At 41.3% G+C, this 19142-nt stretch overlaps 2 protein-coding genes across 2 annotated transcripts; both read left to right on the forward strand.

Annotated features, from left to right (window-relative positions):
- Window positions 1-726: 726 nt before the first annotated feature.
- On the forward strand, window positions 727-3833 carry igfbp6b (insulin-like growth factor binding protein 6b). The gene is made up of 4 exons (XM_071347499.1): window positions 727-1140; window positions 2214-2248; window positions 3041-3160; window positions 3649-3833. Exons 1-4 carry the CDS (start codon window positions 801-803, stop codon window positions 3760-3762), a joined length of 609 nt encoding a protein of 202 aa, XP_071203600.1. The 5' UTR covers window positions 727-800; the 3' UTR covers window positions 3763-3833.
- Window positions 3834-7322: 3489 nt separating this feature from the next.
- On the forward strand, window positions 7323-18668 carry pip4k2ca (phosphatidylinositol-5-phosphate 4-kinase, type II, gamma a). The gene is made up of 10 exons (XM_071347500.1): window positions 7323-7769; window positions 8338-8435; window positions 8661-8757; window positions 8994-9143; window positions 13819-13965; window positions 14316-14354; window positions 15853-15966; window positions 16154-16418; window positions 16611-16714; window positions 17101-18668. Exons 1-10 carry the CDS (start codon window positions 7617-7619, stop codon window positions 17179-17181), a joined length of 1248 nt encoding a protein of 415 aa, XP_071203601.1. The 5' UTR covers window positions 7323-7616; the 3' UTR covers window positions 17182-18668.
- Window positions 18669-19142: the final 474 nt, after the last annotated feature.

A 19142-nucleotide genomic window follows, 5' to 3' on the forward strand; every position in this document is an offset into this window, starting at 1 on the left:
CTTTCTTCTGTACATGGACAGTTCAATATCTATTTAATTATCTGCAATTGGATCAGTGGTTGTAGTTTTCATTGATTTATCAGTTACTTTTTCATGTAGTACCTCTTTTGCGAGATCCAAGCAGTATTCTGTATTCTTCTGTGGTCAGGGTTGACAAGAGTATTAGAACAACTCCAATAAAGCTAGACATTGCAGTCAGTATAGCTGAATGCAATGCTATACCTTGCCGTAATTGTTACCATGGCAAATATGATCAGAATGGTCTGACTGACATCAATGCATAATGGGGAGAAAGTGTATATTTTGTAAAGTATACTGTTTGTACATGTAAAATGTTTAACATTACTATGGAAAGGGGTCAGTAGAAAAAGACGGGGTGGGGGAGATTTTGCTAATTTCCAAAAGGAAAATAATCCACCCCCCACCTCTCTCTACTCCCTCTCTGCCTTCCTCCCTCTCTCCCTCCCTCTCTCTCTCTCTGAGTCCCAGCCCCTGAAGGTGTCATAACTGTGCTCTCTCTCTCCCTCTCTATCACCGCCTTTCAGATCTTTAAAAGCTGCTGCTTTGCTGTGTCTCTCTCGATCTCAATTTGTCTCCTCTGGCACTGCAGGGGACTCCTGGCTGCCTAACGATTGAACCGGCTAAGCACCAAGCAAAGCTGAAGAGACGGAGAGAGGACAGAGAGAAAGAGGAGAAAGAGATAAATATACATCCAGAAATAGCATCAGCCACATTTGACTGACAGAGAGAGAAAGAGAGAGAGAGAGTGTGTGGAGCTTAACCTGAGACCTGGACAGAAAATGCCTCTCCTTTCTAACTTAACGACTATTGTCTTGTTGCTGATTGCTCACTGCGGATCTTGGATTCTGGCTAACCGCTTGGGCCCCTACAAGGGTTGTCCCTCCTGTAGAGAATCTTTGGGGGCAGGTCGGGCCCCCCGGGACCATATTGGACAAGCAGGCAGCACATCCATGTTGGCCCAGGGAGAGCCCTGTGGTGTGTACACCATGAGCTGTGCCAAGGGGCTGCGCTGCGTGCCCCCTCCTCAGGAACACAGCCCGCTCCAGGCGCTGCTGCAGGGCAGGGGCTTCTGCACCAAGCACAGCAGGACCAGTCCCACGGAGAGGCCCCACCCCACAGGTAAGACTGAGACACACACCACTGGCACATCTAATATTATTAAATTCAGCTCTGTGTTGTGTGTGTTAGGGCAATTATACTACAGCTTAGCTTATCAGGTAAGACTGATAAGTAAGAAACACATTCTCTTATCATCAGTGTGAGGATTGTATTCTATGTTGGTGTGCACCAAAAAGAAATGCTAGTACTGTTTTATTATAAGAGTATGACATTTAGTGTTAGATACATGACAAGCACCAAAGATGAATTTGAAAAGGCTGCATGGTCTTGATTTCTATGCTGCAGTGCCTCTGCATGGTGTCTTGTGACAAAAATCTAATTTGAGAGAGTGTTGGACTAGAAGTCTCAAATGTTGGATTGAACAGCCTACCATCAGTCATGTAATAAAAAGATGTAGTCAACACTATGATGCACAGACACTTGAGGCACGCTTTAGGTGTATTAGTACGTTGGAGCTTGTGTAAGTATGTGTGTGCAAGTATGTGTATGTATATGAATGTGATGTGTATGGTGATGGTACTGTACATGCATGCATTTCAAAGAGAGGGTGTGATCTGTGCATTTTATTGACAGCCCAGAATGAGTGTTATACTGTCACCTACAGTCAGATAATGATGCTTTTCATTGCAAGGGGTCTCCATCTACTGTTCAGACTAAGCCACTGCGATTCCTTAGGAAGGACATACTACAGGAAATATCAATTCAGAGCCGAATCACTGTCCAGTAAAGATGCAGGGTCTTGATTTGAGCCAGTTTGCTACAGCAGGAAAATAATCCTGCAGCAACAGGAAATGTGATTTTATATGTGGATTATAATTCATCTACATTTTTTGAAGTGGTTGATTAAAAAAATTTGTAAAGGAAATTACAATCTTCAGACGCCTTTTAAACCTCAAATACAATACAAGTTTGACATTTCCTGCCTTGCACTTGTATATGATTGATGCTTCATGTCTTGCAACAGCTTGAAACAAAACACTTCTAACTTATATTTTGATATCAGAGATGGTTTAAGGTTCTTAGTAATGCCCTGGTTGAATGTATTATTGGTAATGTGCTGTTCTCTCCTATAGGTCCACATCCTTCACAAAGTGGGGAAATAGAAAAGGTAAGTGTTATCCAAGTACGGTACCTGCTTAAGCCACTTGATGCAGTAAGCTAATAATGACTTCTACTTACATTTACCCACACCTGTTTAAATCTGAGAAATATGTAGAGCTGCTTACATAATGCATTCATATTCATACAGATAGATACTGTATGATGGAAGGAGTCGGGTAGAGAGAGTTATTACTGAAGCTGCTGTGCTGTCTGGGTGATACAGCGACAGCAGTACCACATATAGTGCTCTAAAGCCATACATTATGGTGCATGATGTGTATGCTGCTATGCGGCAGAACTAATAGACCATGATGTGAATCAGTAAAGTTTAGACTCGACTGTGGCGGCCTTGGATTTTTCACTTTACGAGGAGAGGAGAGGAGAGGAGGTGGATCTGCAATGAAACACAAACCCAACATAGAATTTATTTCTACAATTTGACAGATACTGCATACGTAGTCACACAGTTGCTTCAAACCACTGTCTAAGTGACCTGGAAAAAGACAGTCCTTGTTTAACAATATCATTATATAATGACATGATATTATGTGACATATAATATGTTTTGCTTCTGGCTTCATGCTGCATCAGTGACCTCAATCTTCTATGATATCCACACGTGTTGTAGCTACTCTAATAGGCTAGAAATGGTCTTCTAACATCAACCATGGGCTTCTCTTACTGTCATTTAATATGTAGGCTCTCTCCTTGTATACAGTAGTTACTGTATTTATCAATGTATAGTTGCTGTATTTATAACTGTATAGTTTCTGTATTCATCAATGTATCCTCTTTTTAGGCACCCTGCCGTAAGCTGCTCAATAGTGTTCTGCGGGGTATTGAGCTCACTATCTTTCAGTCTGATCGTGACATCTATATCCCCAACTGTGACACTCGGGGCTTCTACAGGAAAAAGCAGGTAGTTATAGCGCAGCGCGGCTGTTGACGTGAATATTTGCCTGTGTATGAAGAGTATATGTGTTTATGAGATCAAGAGAGTGGCATGCTATTTGGGCTCCCAAGTGGCGCAGCGGTCTAAGGCACTGCATCTCAGTGCTAGAGGCGTCACTTCAGTCCCTGGTTCAATTCCAGGGTGTATCACAACTGGCTGTGATTGGGAGTCCCATAGGACAGCGCACAATTGGCCCAGCGTTGTTAGGGGTTGGCTGGGGTAGGCCGTCATTGTAAATAAGAATTTGTTCTTAACTGACTTGCCCAGTTAAATAAAGGTTAAATCAATATTTTTTTATTCCTCTTTTCAATTGCATGCTATCTATTCAATTCAGCCCAAAAATGGCTCTGGATAAAGGACACTTTGCTTCCAGGCCCTCTGGGCTGTGGGCATGCAGACAATAGTTATGTGGTATGATGACATATTATCATTCTCTATCCTGTCACACAACACAGTGTCGCTCCTCCAAGGGTATGCAGCGTGGCCACTGTTGGTGTGTGGATGAGCTGGGTACCGCCTTGCCCTCACGTGCAAGCGAAGACGGCACTTTACCATGCGATGGAGAGTGAGAGTGGTCCTTGTCCCAAAACTTTGAGCCTAGAGGAGGGGGAGTAAGGGGAGGAGGAGGTGGTAGAGGCAGAGGAGGAGGAGGAGGGGGAGTAAGGGGAGGAGGAGGACAAGGAGGAGGGAGAGTAAGGGGAGGAGGAGGAGGAAGAGGGGGAGTAAGGGGAGGAGGAGGTGGTGGAGGAGGAGGAGGAGGAGAGGGGGTGGCTTTAGCTTGTGCTAGACACTGCCTGGACAGGAGACACCAGGGATTAAACCACTTCCTATGGAAATTACCCCAAATTAGTTTACTGTCCTCTTGTCAAGAAACAGTCTAACAAAGGCACATACCTACAGTACAGTACTACAGTGGCAACATCCAGCTGAATGTTCAACAGTTTGCAGCAGCAGTACCAGTCCTCTGAATCATTCAGTGTGACAACGTGCAGTAGCTTATCTATCTCACATTACTGCTTTGTTACTCACTGCCTCAACTAACTGATATCAAAGCTGTATTTCTCAATATTGAATTCCCTGGCTCTTGTCCTGGCTTCGTCTGTTTGTATGTTCGTTGTAGATTTTCTGTTTTATAGGATAGCTCACACTGCCTGTGTTTGTTATTAAAGGCCCAATGCAGCCGTTTTTATCTCAATATCAAATCATTTCTGGGTAACAATTACTGTGATTGTTTTCAATTAAAATGGTCAAAAAGTACAATAGCATCTTAGCAAGAGCAATTTCTCAAGCAAAAATGTAGCTAGACTGTCTGGGAGTGGTCTGAGTGTGGAGGGAAAAACTGAAAATTAGTTATTTGGAAGTCTCTTATTGGCCTATTAAGTAATTTACCACCAGGCAGGCCAAAACTCCATCCCACCAAAACAGTCTGAAATTTCAGGTGGTCTGGTCAACCAGCTCTTACACTAAAAGGGCATTATCATAATTGTCATAATTTTACAGTATAATTCCAAACTCATAGTGTGGAAATATATTTTTTTAAACACAGTAAAATCACATTTTTGACTGCACTGGGCCTTTATCTAAGTGGGCTGAAATACTGTTACGCTGGTGTTGGTGTGACACAATGTTTGAAAACGTGTCTCCGTCACCATCCTCTCTCCCTTTCTCCAAAGATACACTGACATTATGATACTTAATTCAATTGATGAAAATTCCTTTTCTATTTAATTTATTTTGGAGTATGAATTTCCATGCAGCACTGCTTGAATTTTACACTTATCCTATAATCGTGTCAGAAAAATAGTTAGGCTATGTGAAACAGTCCATTGTTGTTGAAATGACGTTCTGACTGCTCTAATAGTTGATTGTTTGTACATACGTATGTTGGATTTTTGTGGTTGACAGTGTGTGTTCTGAAGTGGCAGACAAAAAAAAGCTTATGGCTGTTACCCTTTTCAAGAAGTTGTTAAGCATATTTTTATACACGTCAATATAATATTTTATATATAAATTGTTGGTTTATGTAATGAACTACAATACCATGTATTTTTATATTGTCAGCAGTTTTTTTAATTTAAAAACAGAGGTTATTTTATTTATTTGCTAGGGAGAGCATTGTGCTTTGGAGGCGGTAGCACCCTCATGGCGAAACTCACCACACACATCTGAGCTATTCAACTGCTGTACATGTTATGATTTTTATTTCAATTTTTTTTATTTAATTTATACTTTGACCATTTAATATTGGAATGTATCATGATAATGTTTTGCTTATGGCACACCCTATTACAATGCTAATTTTGGTAAATTAAGTTTGAATATGTTACAGTTACTTACTTGTCTTTGAATTGTGTGATAAACTGTGTGATTAGATCATTTCTATTTCTCACCCATCTTGTTGTGCCAATGTATGTGCTGTGATGGTAGGGCCATGCACAGGGGGCCTATATTTACAAAGCCTAAAATAAAAAAATGATATCAAAATAAATAACAATAAATACATATATTAATATAAAAAAAAGAGCATTACGGTGTGTTTTATTTGTGAGCTCCACCAGTGCAGTAGCTGTAGTGGTATCGGATCTCATTCATTTTACAAAGCTGCTTAGTCATAGTCACAATCTGAAGCACTGCACAGGTATAGCACAGCTACTCTGCTAGCCACTGTTCTCTTATGTCAGCTGAGCTGATTTAAAATGACTGTTAATAAGACTTAATAACTGTCTCTGTCCAGATCACGTTAAGATAAACCAACAAGTTAAAGATGAACCAACACGTTATTAACATGTATGTAGTAGGAATGAATAGGCATTAGTATGACTTAGGTTTTCTACCATGTCTAGGGGATGCAAAGGACAATTTGTTCCAGCATCTACAGTATACAAGGACACATGCCTGTTTCCAAGGAAACAGCATAGAATATCCTATTTGTCAATGCATAAGAATTTGAAATGCAGGTCTCGCAGAGGATGATGCAGGAAAGTAAGCAGTGTCCTTTGTTAAATCACACCACATGTCCTACTTCTGTATCTAGGGTGGTTACATTTGCTATTCTTAGGAAAGTGAATATACGAGACATCCTATAGCTACCCTCTCTGTGCACAAAATTAACAATCTAAATGTGCTCAGATGGAAGACATCAAAATGCTATGTAATTAACATTGCTTGTAGTATATCCTATATAAGAGCAGGGTTTATATGCAGGCATAAAGACAAGATATATTCAACTAAAGCCCAATGTGATGATGATCAGTATGGGTTAATAATGTCGATTCCACCAAATGTATGCATTTAAACATGCAGAGTGTAATCCATTTCTGTTGCAATGCTGTAGTTATTAGTGGCCCGAAGCATATGAGAGATGGAATGTCAGAAGTAATAACAGAGTGGAGGGTCTATGTCCCAAATGGCACCCTATTCCCTGTAGTACACTATATGGTGCCCTGGTCAAAAGCCATGCACTGGTGCACTATAGGGGTCCTGTTCAAAAGTAGTGCACTAAATAGGGAATAGTGTAATCTGCGATGCACACACCCCATGACATTGGCGCTGCTCTAAGGCCAGTGATGGTGAAAATAAGGGGAGAACACCAGGCAAGGGAGAACAGTGTAACAACAGTAATAGAATTATGCAAAATTGGGAAACTAACCTTAATCTTATGGATCCCTTGTCATGTTTCTGTTTGAGTAGGTCTAGACAGTTAATAAGAAAAGAGATGAGAGTGTATCATGTGAATCATTTGGACAACACGCTTGTTTCAGTCAAATTTAGTCACTGCTGTGAGGCACTGCTGTGAGTGAGATAGGTAGATGAGGGCTGCAACTTTTCTAGTGAGAAAATTCCTCTATGATCAATTCATCAAAAGGTGTAATGTTTGTCTTCTATGGAATTTGTCTTTGGAAAGCTCAAGTACTGCACATATGCAGGATTTAGCTTCTTTACTTTCATTGTCGAACTTTATTCTCCTTATAGGAAAGCTCTGCATTGCTACAGTGTAGCAGAACTGTGAGGACAGCTCTAGTATCCTATTACGGTTAGTCACTAGTCAGTAACATTTTACATGAAAGAAATTGACAAGTTTCCGCCTATAAGATCACATGACATGATTGTAACATCTCTTTGGTTTTTCACAACTGTCCATCACCTGAACACACAGGTGGACCAACACAACAGGGGTCAGCAGTTCAGTTCCTCAATATTTTTTTGAGACTAGCTGGACTGGAATATATCTGAAGAAGACTAGTTTGGAATCCAAAAGTAGTGTTAAAACAAGCACAAATGTAGGCTAATACTGATCTGAATTCAGACGGGATTGCTCCGGTAACATTACGCAGTGACACCGGGAAGTCAGTTTGCGAAAGATCAGAATCGGGAGAAGAAAAAATAAAGTTCACACGCAAGGCAAAGCCAGGCAAGCTCTACGATGGCGTCCAGCGGTAACGCTGTTTCCAGTCCTATGGTGATATTGGCTCCAAAAACCAAAACCAAAAAGAAACATTTTGTGCAGCAAAAGGTGAAGGTCTTTCGTGCCAGTGGCCCAGTTTTGAGCGTTTTTATGTGGGGTGTAAATCATTCGGTGAGTATTAAACGTTTTCAATGTTAGTTTTTCTAGCTTACCTAACTAGCTATCTAACGTTACAGTAGCTAGATAATTTTTACATTCAGTTAGCTGTCTAACCTAGCTGTCAGTGTAGCTAACTGACTAACTTATGCGCATTCAGTAGAAATGTAACATTAACTAAACAAACCGTTCCGATAACAAGTTAACTGGGTTAATGTCTGGTTGATTGCTAAACGCGTTGGCTAGAGTTGTTTATGTCAGTAACACTAGCAGCAAGCTAACTAACCAACTTGCTGCTGGCTACTAGCTAACTATCAGCTGACACTGAAGTGTGTCGCGTCATGGACTGTGTGTTGTATGGGCTTTGCTGATAGAAAAGTTAGCCAGTGTGGTCCCTAATGACCGGGCTATAGGGCAGGCTGTCATAAAAATAATTTCCATCTTGTTTGCTATCTATTAACTGCATGTTTAACCCTCATGATGATCCCATGTTTAATCCTCGTGATATTATGTGTTCTCCCATGATGAAAGCCTAGTAACGTTAGCTAATGGGAGTACCGTACTTATTTATGTTTGTCTGCAGATTAATGACCTAAACCAAGTGCCTGTTCCTGTCATGCTGCTGCCTGATGACTTCAGAGCAAACACTAAGATCAAAGTCAACAATCACCTCTTCAACAAGTAATGTTTACTCACTCTTGTCAATACTGTTTCTCTCATATGTGTGTATATTTATTTATATATATATATGCAATTAGCCTATGTCACTAAATTAGTTACATATTCTCATCTTTCACCTATGGCAAAAAGTAAGAAATTATTTTGGTATGTTACACCGGGAAGGAATGGTAAGAAAGAGAGTAAACACTGCAAGTCGTTGAGAATTTGTTCAACATTCCCTTGCAGAGAGAATCTACCAGGACATTTTAAGTTTAAAGAATACTGTCCCCAAGTGTTCCGCAATCTTCGGGAGCGCTTCGGAATTGAGGATCTCGACTACCAGGTATGAGTGTTGCTATGTTTGATACAACTTTGGAAACTCCCACTAGCCCATACCTTCACCCATCCAATGCTTTTAGATTTGTGAGAAGTAGTGAACCAGTGCAGACTTCAGAAGAAAGGAGATGTTATTGGGACACACCGATGGACAAGGCGAATGACTATTAAAACAATAAATATGAAGTTTATCATCATGCAGTTGATTTTTAAGCACACCTGTTTTCTCTCTCATCCCTGTAGGTGTCGTTGACCCGCAGCCCTCCTGTAAGAGGTGGGGACACCCAGGGGGAGGGGATCCTCCTGACCTCCTACGACCGCACGCTGGTCATAAAGCAGATCTCTAGTGAGGACGTGGCAGACATGCACGGCATCCTGTCTGAATACCACCAGGTAATGTAATGACACCCAGGCTGTGGGCAGCTGAATTAACCTCTATTCGAAGCCTGTGGATGTGTCCCAAATGGCATCATATTCCCATTTATAGTTCGCTACTTTGGTGAAGTTTTGCAATGCTTTACTGGGTCAAATGAACAGTGCATTTGATAAACAAAAACTTTGGTTGGATGCGTCAATAGCATTACAATATTGTGGGCTTCCTTGAATTGCAAATTAGCATCTTATACTTTGTCTCATGGTCTTGTCTGTACTCTGGTAATACTGTAGTATGTTATTGTAATAGGGTGTTATGACTGTTCTTCCATGCCTCTTGTTTTGCACGACTAGGCGAGGAGAGACAATATTTGGAGATGAATTGGTCAGTATGCTTTTTCACATCAGTTTAGCAGCTATTCTAATTGAACTTGGCATTAATCAATTCGGGCTAAAGAGAGGGAAAATATTTTGGCATACATTTCATTTGAAAGCCTTGGACTCGCCATTCCATTCACCAGATGTAAATTTCTGGTTAGCGGAGGAACGAGTTGCCTTGCTCGTGTTCAAAATTGTGTCTTGGATTAGGCCGTCCTTGTCCATAATCGTATTCATTATACTTTTTTTTAAAGGCTAAACTGATCCTACATCAGCACTCTGACCTTGAGGCCCTGGTTATTTAAACAGCCGTATTAGGCTAGAGTGTATGTGCATGCGTGGGTCATTTGTGACTGAATGAACAGATTATTATTATCATCGGAGCAGCAGAGCTCTTGAGTCTGCAGTGCCACTGCAATTTTTATTTTTACGTCTCTATTTTTGGATCCCAAATGGCCCATCGGGCTCTGGTCAAAAGCAGACCTGCCAACCTGAACACATTTTGCGTACCATGCACGCAATTCGAGGTCAAAGTATGCTGGTACAAAAAAAGGACCCTAAAATATGCAAAAATAGGCCTCTAGTTGGCACATTTTGTCTTTTTTGACTCAACCGTCTGAAGTTGGAGTTGAGCTAATCCGAGGATTTGGCTGAGGACAAATTGTCTCTACCGCATTGTCAGTTGGTAAATTCAGAGCCTTTCGCTCTCGGAGCGTTCAGAGCGCACACTGGACGCTCTGGCCAAGGAGTAGGGTTGATCCGAGCGTTCTGACCTCACAACAGCAGTCAAGCACCCGAGCTAACTGGCTAATGTTGGCTAGCTTGCAGGCTACTTCCAGACACAAATGAGAGCACACCTCACTCTGGCCATTTTACTCGCCCTTGCAGAGCTGGTTAGGCTGTTTTCATGTTATCCAGAGCGTTGGAGATTGCAACTGTGCTGCTGGCAACAATTTCATGTCGCTTTTTTTGCAAAAGTTTACCGACACCGGCCGTATTCAACAGGTGTTGAGCGTTCGTAAATTCATCAGTTATTCTGCGCTCTGGCAGTCAGATGAGAGTGCTCTGAAATTGGAGTAGATGGCCAGAGTGAATTTACGAACGCACCCAAAGCAAGAACACTTTCTGGCCTTGTTGGATTAGCTCAGGCACGGAGATCTGTAACAAGCTCCTATAGGCCTAGTTCAGTTGTTTCATATTCTAAATAGCCTACAGTAAACTAGACTACTACATTGCATCCAGTAATTGAATTATTCAAAATGTTCTCCACAAACTAAATTAAGCCAGTTTAAATGTTCACTGGTATCCACATAAAGATGGCTATTAATTAGAATAATCATTATCCCCTAAATTTAACCTTGAAAAGGTTTTCAAGGTTTAACCTTGAAAACCTTGAGTGTCAATAGCTAGGTTTCCATCCAATTGGGGACAGATCTTCCTGCAAATATTCTATAATCCGCATGAAGAAAATGTTAATGTGCCGAATTAAAATCTAAAGTACAATGTGTTTTCATTCGGATTTTCAACTCTGAAAGTTTTGTCACAAAAACTGTTGCGTTGAATAGAAATGTGCCTATTCTGGTCTTGGTACGTGGGTTCTAGCCAACAGTTTGCAGATGCACTGCAGGTAGGGTGGTCTACCTGATGAGATTATTACGAATAAGAGTGAGAATATTTTTGGGGGTCAAACGGTGGTCAAGCATCGATCATCATGTCACCAGAATAAAACCCTCGATATTCATAGGAAAGGAACATCAAGATCACCGTGCACTTTCACCACACTGAGAAGTTCATCATAACTTATTTGATCTGTAGCCTAATAAACTGCTTGGTTTCCCTAGTCATAGTGGGAGGACCACACACCATACCATCGCGTTTTCTTCGATATGATGGTTATTATATCAATATTTACATGTAAAGGTGTTTCAACCACTAACAAATTATCTGTCAGCATATAAAATTGTACCAAAACAACATGTTTTCATCACAGCTGTCATGATTTCTTTTATATACGGTATGACCTTACTTGCATGAAAACTTGGGATGGAAATGTGGTTAATGAGACCACCTCAATTTAATTTAGGATCAAACACAAGACTTCTGTGTTGGCTACATTGTTTGATATACACCGAACAAAAATATAAACGCAACATGTAAAGTGTTGGTCCAATGTTTCATGAGCTGAAATAAAAGATCCCAGAAATATTCATTATGCACAAAAATTTTATTTCCCTAAAATCCTTGTTAGTGACCATTTTTCCTTTGCCAAGATAATCCTTCCACCTGGCAAGGTTGGCATTTCAAGAAGCTGGTTAAACAGCAGGATCATTACGTCGCAGTTGTAAATGAGAACCTGTTCTCAACTGGCCTACCTGGTTAAATAAAATAAAATTGCACAGGTGGACCTTGTGCTGGGGACAATAAAAGGCCAATCTATAATGTGTAGATTTGTCACACAACGCAATGCCACAGATGTCTCAAGTTTTGAGAAAGTGCAATTGGCATGCTGACTGCTGGAATGTCCACTAGAGCTGTTGCCAGATAATTTAATGTTAATTTCTCTACCATAAGCTGCTTCCAACATTGTTTTAGAGAATTTGGCAGTACATCCAACTGGCTTCATAACTGCAGACCACGTGTATGGTGTCTTGTGGGCAAGCGGTTTGCTGATATCAACGTTGTGAACAGCGTGTGCATGGTGGGGTTATGGTATGGACAGGCATAAGCTACGGTCAACGAACATAATAGCATTTTATTGATGGCAATTTGGATGCACAGCGATACCATGACGAGATCCTGAGGCCCATTGTCACGCCATTCATTAAACATTACCTCATGTTTTAGCATGGTAATGCACAACCCCATGTCGCAAGGATCTGTACACACTTCCTGGAAGCTGAACATGTCCCAGTTTTTCCATGGCCTGCATACCCACCAGACATGTCACCCATTTAGCATGTTTGGATGCTCTGGATCTATGTGTACGACAGCGTGTTCCAGTTCTCGCCAATATTGAACAATTTTGCACAGCCATTGAAGTGGAGTGGGACAACATTCCAAGGGCCGCAATCAACATTCTGATCAACTCCATGCGAAGGAGATGTCGTGCTGCATGAGGCAAATGATCACACCAGATGCTGACTGGTTTTCTGATCCACGCCCCTACTTTCTTTTTTTAAAGGTATCTGTGACCAACAGATGCGTATGTGTATTCCCAGTCATGTGAAATCCATAGATTAGGGCCTAATGCATGTATTTTAAGTGACTGATTTCCTCATATGAACTGTAACTCAGTAAAATCTTTGAGATTGTTTCATGTTGCATTTTATATTTTTGTTCAGTATAATTTAAGACTAGGTTTCAGGAAATGGCAGTCACAGGTTTTTCAAAAATGCTAAATGCTCCAACTTCCTGAGGGGGAAGTTGATTGACACCCTCAGGACCTCCTCCCTACCAAACCTTAGGCCTACATCTGCACTACCTTGTCAGAAAATCCTAAGGAGAGCCCTGATTGTACATTTACATGTATTTCTAGTGAGTTACTGAAGAGCCGCCAATAATTACAAAGTACCCATAAGTCTATAACCTACCATTTTATACTGAGCCAGTCTTCTGCCAACATCATTATTAGGCAAAAAAAATGCCATTTGCCTATGATTTGAGCAGTGTGGGTGTGGCATGCTCGCTGTTGTGGGCTCTGCAGAGCAGGGGGTGCCGCTACCTCATTGAATTGGTACTCATTCTTCAAGGTTGTTAGGTCAGCAAAAGTAGTGCACTATATATAGGGAAAGTAGGGTGCCATTTGGGACTTGGCTTATGTGTTCTGGGGGCGTTGTTTACCTTGCATCCCATCCACATTGCCACTGCCGCTCACTTTGGCTCCATGCAGACCGCAAAGAATAGAAGCGGAGAATATAAATAGTACAGTAGTCTCTTCAAAGCATCATATCTTTTGTTAGCATTCTGCTAGCTACATTGTGTTCCAGTCAGGAGACTCTGAATGAGGTCAGTTTAAAGTGTGTCCCTTTTTTAATAGATCAGTCTGCGTGGGGACACATTTGTAACCTGGATAGAGACGGAGAAAGAGGGACAGGACGTAAGACAGGGAGATGGAGAGCGCAGTTTGGTTGAAAAACAGTATGAAAAACATTTCAATTTAATCTTCAACCAGGGGTGAAAGGAGTCATGTGAATGCATAATGAATGTACTTTGGACAGTACTGGTGTGTGTTTTTTGACCACAGCCCTATGGGTGCCATTTCAGACACAACCATAGTCTATTTGCCGTTCATTCTTTCCTGTCTTCTCCCTGGCTGCAGCACATAGTGAAGTGCCACGGCAGCACTCTGCTGCCCCAGTTCCTGGGGATGTACCGCGTGGGTGTGGAGAATGAGGAGACCTACCTGATTGTCATGAGGAACATGTTCAGTCACAGACTGGTGGTGCACAGGAAGTACGACCTTAAGGTGAGAGGGAGAGACTCACGCAAAAACACACACACACACACACACACACACACACACACACACACACACACACACAGTACAATGTCAAGGTGAGAGAGACATACACACACACCTAGATATACACAAACTTCCAGGTTTTCCAGAATTCTTGATTGGGGATTTTTGCTTATTCCCTTCTTATTCCGGGAATCTTCCAACCGGGATTTCTGGGAAACCTGGGCATTTAGGTAAAGTTACCCTAGACTCACCTGTTGTATAATTCTTGTTTCATTAGCCACTTCATGATTTCCATTCAGAGGTCATATAATCCCTGACCTTGCCTATTAACCTCTTATCTTATTGATACTCAGGGCTCTCTGGTGTCTCGTGAAGCAAGTGACAAAGAGCGGGTAAGGAGACTAAGAATGTGTATCTCACCCAACCATACACTACCGTTCAAAAGTTTGGGGTCACTTAGAAATGTCCTTGTTTTTGAAAGAAAAGCAAATTTTTCTGTCCATTAAAATAACATCAAATTTATCAGAAATACCATGTAGACATTGTTAATGTTGTAAATTACTATTGTAGCTGGAAACGGCTGATTTTTTTTTATGGAATATCTACATAGGCGTACAGAGGCCCATTATCAGCAACCAACACTCCTGTGTTCCAATGGCACGTTGTGTTAGCTAATCCAAGTTTATCATTTTTAAAGGCTAATTGATCATTAGAAAACCCTTTTGCAATTACGTTAGCACAGCTGAAAACTGTTGTTCTGATTTAAAGAAGCAATAAAACTGGCCTTTTAGACTAGTTGAGTATCTGGAGCATCAGCATTTGTGGGTTCGATTACAGGTACAAAATGGGCAGAAACAAAGAACTTTCTTCTGAAACTTGTCAGTCTATTCTTGTTCTGAGAAATGAAGGCTATTCCATGAGAAATTGCCAAGAAACTGAAGATCTGGTACAACGCTGTGTACTATTCCCTTCACAGAACAGGTCAAACTGGCACTAACCAGAATAGAAAGAGGAGTGGGAGGCCCCGGTGCACAACTGAGCAAGAGGACAAGTACATTAGAGTGTCTAGTTTGAGAAACAGACGCCTCACAAGTCCTCAACTGGCAGCTTCATTAAATAGTAGCCGCAAAACACCAGTCTCAACGTCAACAGTGAAGAGGCGACTCCGGGATGCTGTCCTTCTAGGCAGAGTTACAAAGAAAAGTCTGTATCTCAGACTGGCCAATTAAAAGAAAAGATTAAGATGGGCAAAAGAACACAGATACTGGACAGAGGAACTCTGCCTTAAAGGCCAGCATCCCGGAGTTGCCTCTTCACTGTTGACGTTGAGACTGGTGTTTTGCGGGTACTATTTAATGAAGCTGCCAGTTGAGGACTTGTGAGGCGTCTGTTTCTCAAACTAGGCACTCTAATGTACTTTTCTTCTTGCTCAGTTGTGCACCGGGGCCTCCCACTCTTTCTATTCTGGTTAGAGCCAGTTTGCGCTGTTCTGTGAAGGGAGCTAATGATCAATTAGCCTTTTTTTAAATTATAAACTTGGATTAGCTAACACAACGTGCCATTGGAACACAGGAGTGATGGTTGCTGATAATGGGCCTCTGTAAGACTATGTAGATATTCCATAAAAAATCTGCCGTTTCCAGCTACAATAGTCATTTACGACATTAACAATGTCTACACTGTATTTCGGATCAACTTGATATTTTAATGGACAGAAAATTTGATTTTCTTTCAAAAACAAGGACATTTCTAACTGACCCCAATCTTTTGAACAGTAGTGTACATGTGAAAATTGCCTTTCTTATTACAGTACATTTTCTAAATTCATGTCATTACTTTCTTTGGAAAATTCACATGCGTCTGTTTCAATGTTTCATAACTGTCCCTCAGGTGAAAGAGCTCCCCACCTACAAGGACATGGACTTCAGAAACAACATGCAGAAGGTGTATGTGAACGAGGAGCAGAAGGAGAAGGTCATGGAGAAACTCAACAGAGATGTGGAGGTAAGGTGACCTCCACAGAACTCGAAGGGGAACTAGAACTATAATTTGTGTTTTGATGTTTTCAGTTCTAGAACCTGCCTTCCTATTCTATTTTAAGAATCTACCACAAGGTGGTAGTAGAAACATTGTTTGTTACCATGATATCATCATCTCCATCCATAGTAATCGTTTGGTGTGTGTCCTGTAGTTTCTGGTCAAGCTAAAGATCATGGACTACAGCCTGCTGTTGGGTATTCACGATGTGAGTCGGGCTGAGAGGGAGGAGGAGGAAGGAGAGGAGCCCTCCAATGAGGAAGAGGGGGAGCCTGAGAACGGCCTGACGCAGGCCCCTAACGTGGGGTCCTACGGTACGTCTCCTGAGGGCATCGCTGGCTACATGGCCTCCTGCAAGCCCCTGGAGCCCGGGGAATTTGACCCCTACGTGGATGTGTACGCCATGAGGAGTGCCCCTGGTGAGTTCCAGGCAAAGTTGTGAAATTACACGGTTGGGGTCAATTCAAGCAATTGGATTCTCCATTTTACCTACTGAATTGAATTAATTTATGATCTTACTCCTGTCATGGATTTACAGCTCCACTGCAATTTGGGTAATTTGTGTTTTTGAGCAGTGACTATTTTGCATCTCTCTCTGTTTCCCCCCTCAGGAGCCCCTCAGAGGGAGGTGTACTTCATGGGTCTGATAGACGTTCTGACACAGTACGACACCAAGAAGAAAGCTGCTCACGCAGCCAAAACTGTCAAGCATGGGGTGAGTGAAAAGGGAGAAGGAAGGGGGGTTAGTTAGGGTCTGTCCTATTAGATATCATTTAGATTCAGAATGCTAGGAATATATTGAGAAATGAGCTTTCATTCCACCTTATGATATTAGATGCAATGTAATTATCATTGCATACTGTGTCCATTTCTGCTTTTCTAACGTCATTCTCTGTTCATAAATAATTGAAAGTTACCTAATCCCAATTGTCTTCTTTACCCTTGTTTTCCAATGTTGGGCTGATCTAATCTGAGATTAGTATCTCGTATTAGATACCTTATTTGTTCAAATTCAACTGTAAAATTAGCATTTCATTGATACTTTTCATTCCTAATATGAGATGTTCAGTCTGACGTTATCCCTTCTCTATGCCTCTACAGGCTGGTGCTGAAATCTCCACTGTCCACCCAGAACAGTATGCCAAGCGATTTCGTGATTTCATCTCCAACATCTTTGCATAGCAGGACGTTATAACCACCACTGCTACAACCAAACCTTTCCCATTTAGATTTGAAGCTTTTCTTTTACTTTTGTTCTGCTATACATTTATATCATGAAACATTGCCCCAAAAAATGTACACACACAGATTATTTTAGTCTGATCTCACACCAGACTCTTTCCATTGTTGTAATGTATTACTGACTGATATTTATGAGAAGAATGTGATAAGCACTCTGACTGACTTTGGAGCCAAGGGTACTTAGGCTAATACTGCTGCTTGTGTCCTAGAGATGTTACGCTGAAAAGGATTGATTAGACTTAATGGGACAACCTGAGATTGATACATTGACTGCTTTCTTGTTGTTTGAATCCCTGATTGACCCTTTAACCCAGTCAGTTGAAATCCTGGGTCGTGTCCATTTTAAGCACCAGACAGGAGAAAAGGTTTGAAACTGAGTGAAACAGGAAGCTACAACACTACCAATGACTAGATACTAACTACCTGAACTTGTCCAATAAGAAATCATTGCTATTTTAGTGCTACTGAACACGACCCTGGATTGGTCCGATCTACTGAGTGAGAATGCTAATATAACTGGACATGGGAACATATCAGTGTAGTGAACCCTACAGTAAATATCAGAGCACTTTGTTTCAAAGGGAAAGCCTTGTGGGATTTGACATGAACATCCCTCATCATCATCTCACTTTGGATCATATGGAGTCTGTGTTTCCTCTAGAATTTCAGCAGTGGGGGCAAGGGTAGCTGGGGTGACGGGACATTCTAGCTGTTCCCATAGACTTCTAGTCATTGAGCCAATGACTTATCTATTTAAAAGCGCGTCTGCAGAAATTATATATAAATGTTGCAGCGGTGGTTCCCCGCTGCCGAATGAATATAGGGGAAACATTGAGCATTTTGCTATCAATATTGGGCTTGGGACCAGAACCCATTGTTGGACTGACAAAATGTTATTTTGAACATATTGATTGCTGCACTTTTTTTTGCGCATCAAACAGCATTTTTAAAATAAGCACTTCTCAAGAATGATGGAGAATAAAAGTAGCTTGAGTGCCAGTCTGTCTGTGCTATCATACCAACTGCCTTTCACACATTGTCATGGCAAACATGTTTTGTCTTGACAATGACAGCAATGGAGTTGGCAAGAGCACAATCCGATCTGGGAACAGACTAGAATTAAAGATCAGTAGAGATTGATGGTCTGTGCTTGGTCAAATTTGACTACTACTACTATTAGATAATCCATTGAAGAACCAGCTTGGTATTATGTGTTACTCATAGAATATAGCACTACATTTCAGTTGCTTTATGCAATTCGATAGCCTTAAATGTGTGATGTCGAGTTTTCTAGTATAGAAGTTGAATACACTGTTATGGCTGAATAGGTACAGTAGGAATATGTGATGCCTTGTGACCATTGTGATTGCACAGCCTATATTTTTGCTAATCAGCTTTTGGACCAAAATATATTTTACAAAAGATTTTCTGAAATGTGTTGGAATATTTTTCTATATATTTTACATGAAAATGTAGACCTTGTCTAGACAAATCTCTCCTCATCTTCCTGTAGTGTTGGATACATAAAATCACAGAGTTCAGGCGACCAGGTCGGCTCAATGAAAACAGCTAACCAAGATGGAGGAAAGAGATTTCCTCTCTTGGGGAATTTATCCATACATGCATTACGTATGATGTGTGAATAGAGTGCCATTTGGGACGGGGACATGGAGAAGTTCAACCTTCCTGTTTACGGTCAGGATGAAACTCTGCTAGTTTGGTTGGTACCTGTACATCGGGGTTATTAATTCCTAGTGCATGTCAGCTGATAGGGCTGTGAGTTTGGTTAGGGGTACAGTTGATAGGGCTGTGCGTTTGGTTAGGGGTACAGTTGATAGGGCTGTGCGTTTGGTTAGGGGTACAGTTGATAGGGCTGTGCGTTTGGTTAGGGGTACAGTTGA

Source organism: Salvelinus alpinus, chromosome 17 (genome assembly GCF_045679555.1).
Source record: "Salvelinus alpinus chromosome 17, SLU_Salpinus.1, whole genome shotgun sequence".
Classification (NCBI taxonomy): domain Eukaryota; kingdom Metazoa; phylum Chordata; class Actinopteri; order Salmoniformes; family Salmonidae; genus Salvelinus; species Salvelinus alpinus.

Coding starts and splice junctions, on each gene's coding strand:
- igfbp6b (XM_071347499.1), top strand. CDS start 801: ATGCCTCTCCTTTCTAACTTAACGACTATTGTCTTGTTGCTGATTGCT. Junction 2,249..3,040: donor AAAGTGGGGAAATAGAAAAG/GTAAGTGTTATC, acceptor TCCTCTTTTTAG/GCACCCTGCCGTAAGCTGCT. Junction 3,161..3,648: donor GCTTCTACAGGAAAAAGCAG/GTAGTTATAGCG, acceptor CACACAACACAG/TGTCGCTCCTCCAAGGGTAT.
- pip4k2ca (XM_071347500.1), top strand. CDS start 7,617: ATGGCGTCCAGCGGTAACGCTGTTTCCAGTCCTATGGTGATATTGGCT. Junction 8,436..8,660: donor AACAATCACCTCTTCAACAA/GTAATGTTTACT, acceptor ATTCCCTTGCAG/AGAGAATCTACCAGGACATT. Junction 15,967..16,153: donor AACTCAACAGAGATGTGGAG/GTAAGGTGACCT, acceptor TGTGTCCTGTAG/TTTCTGGTCAAGCTAAAGAT.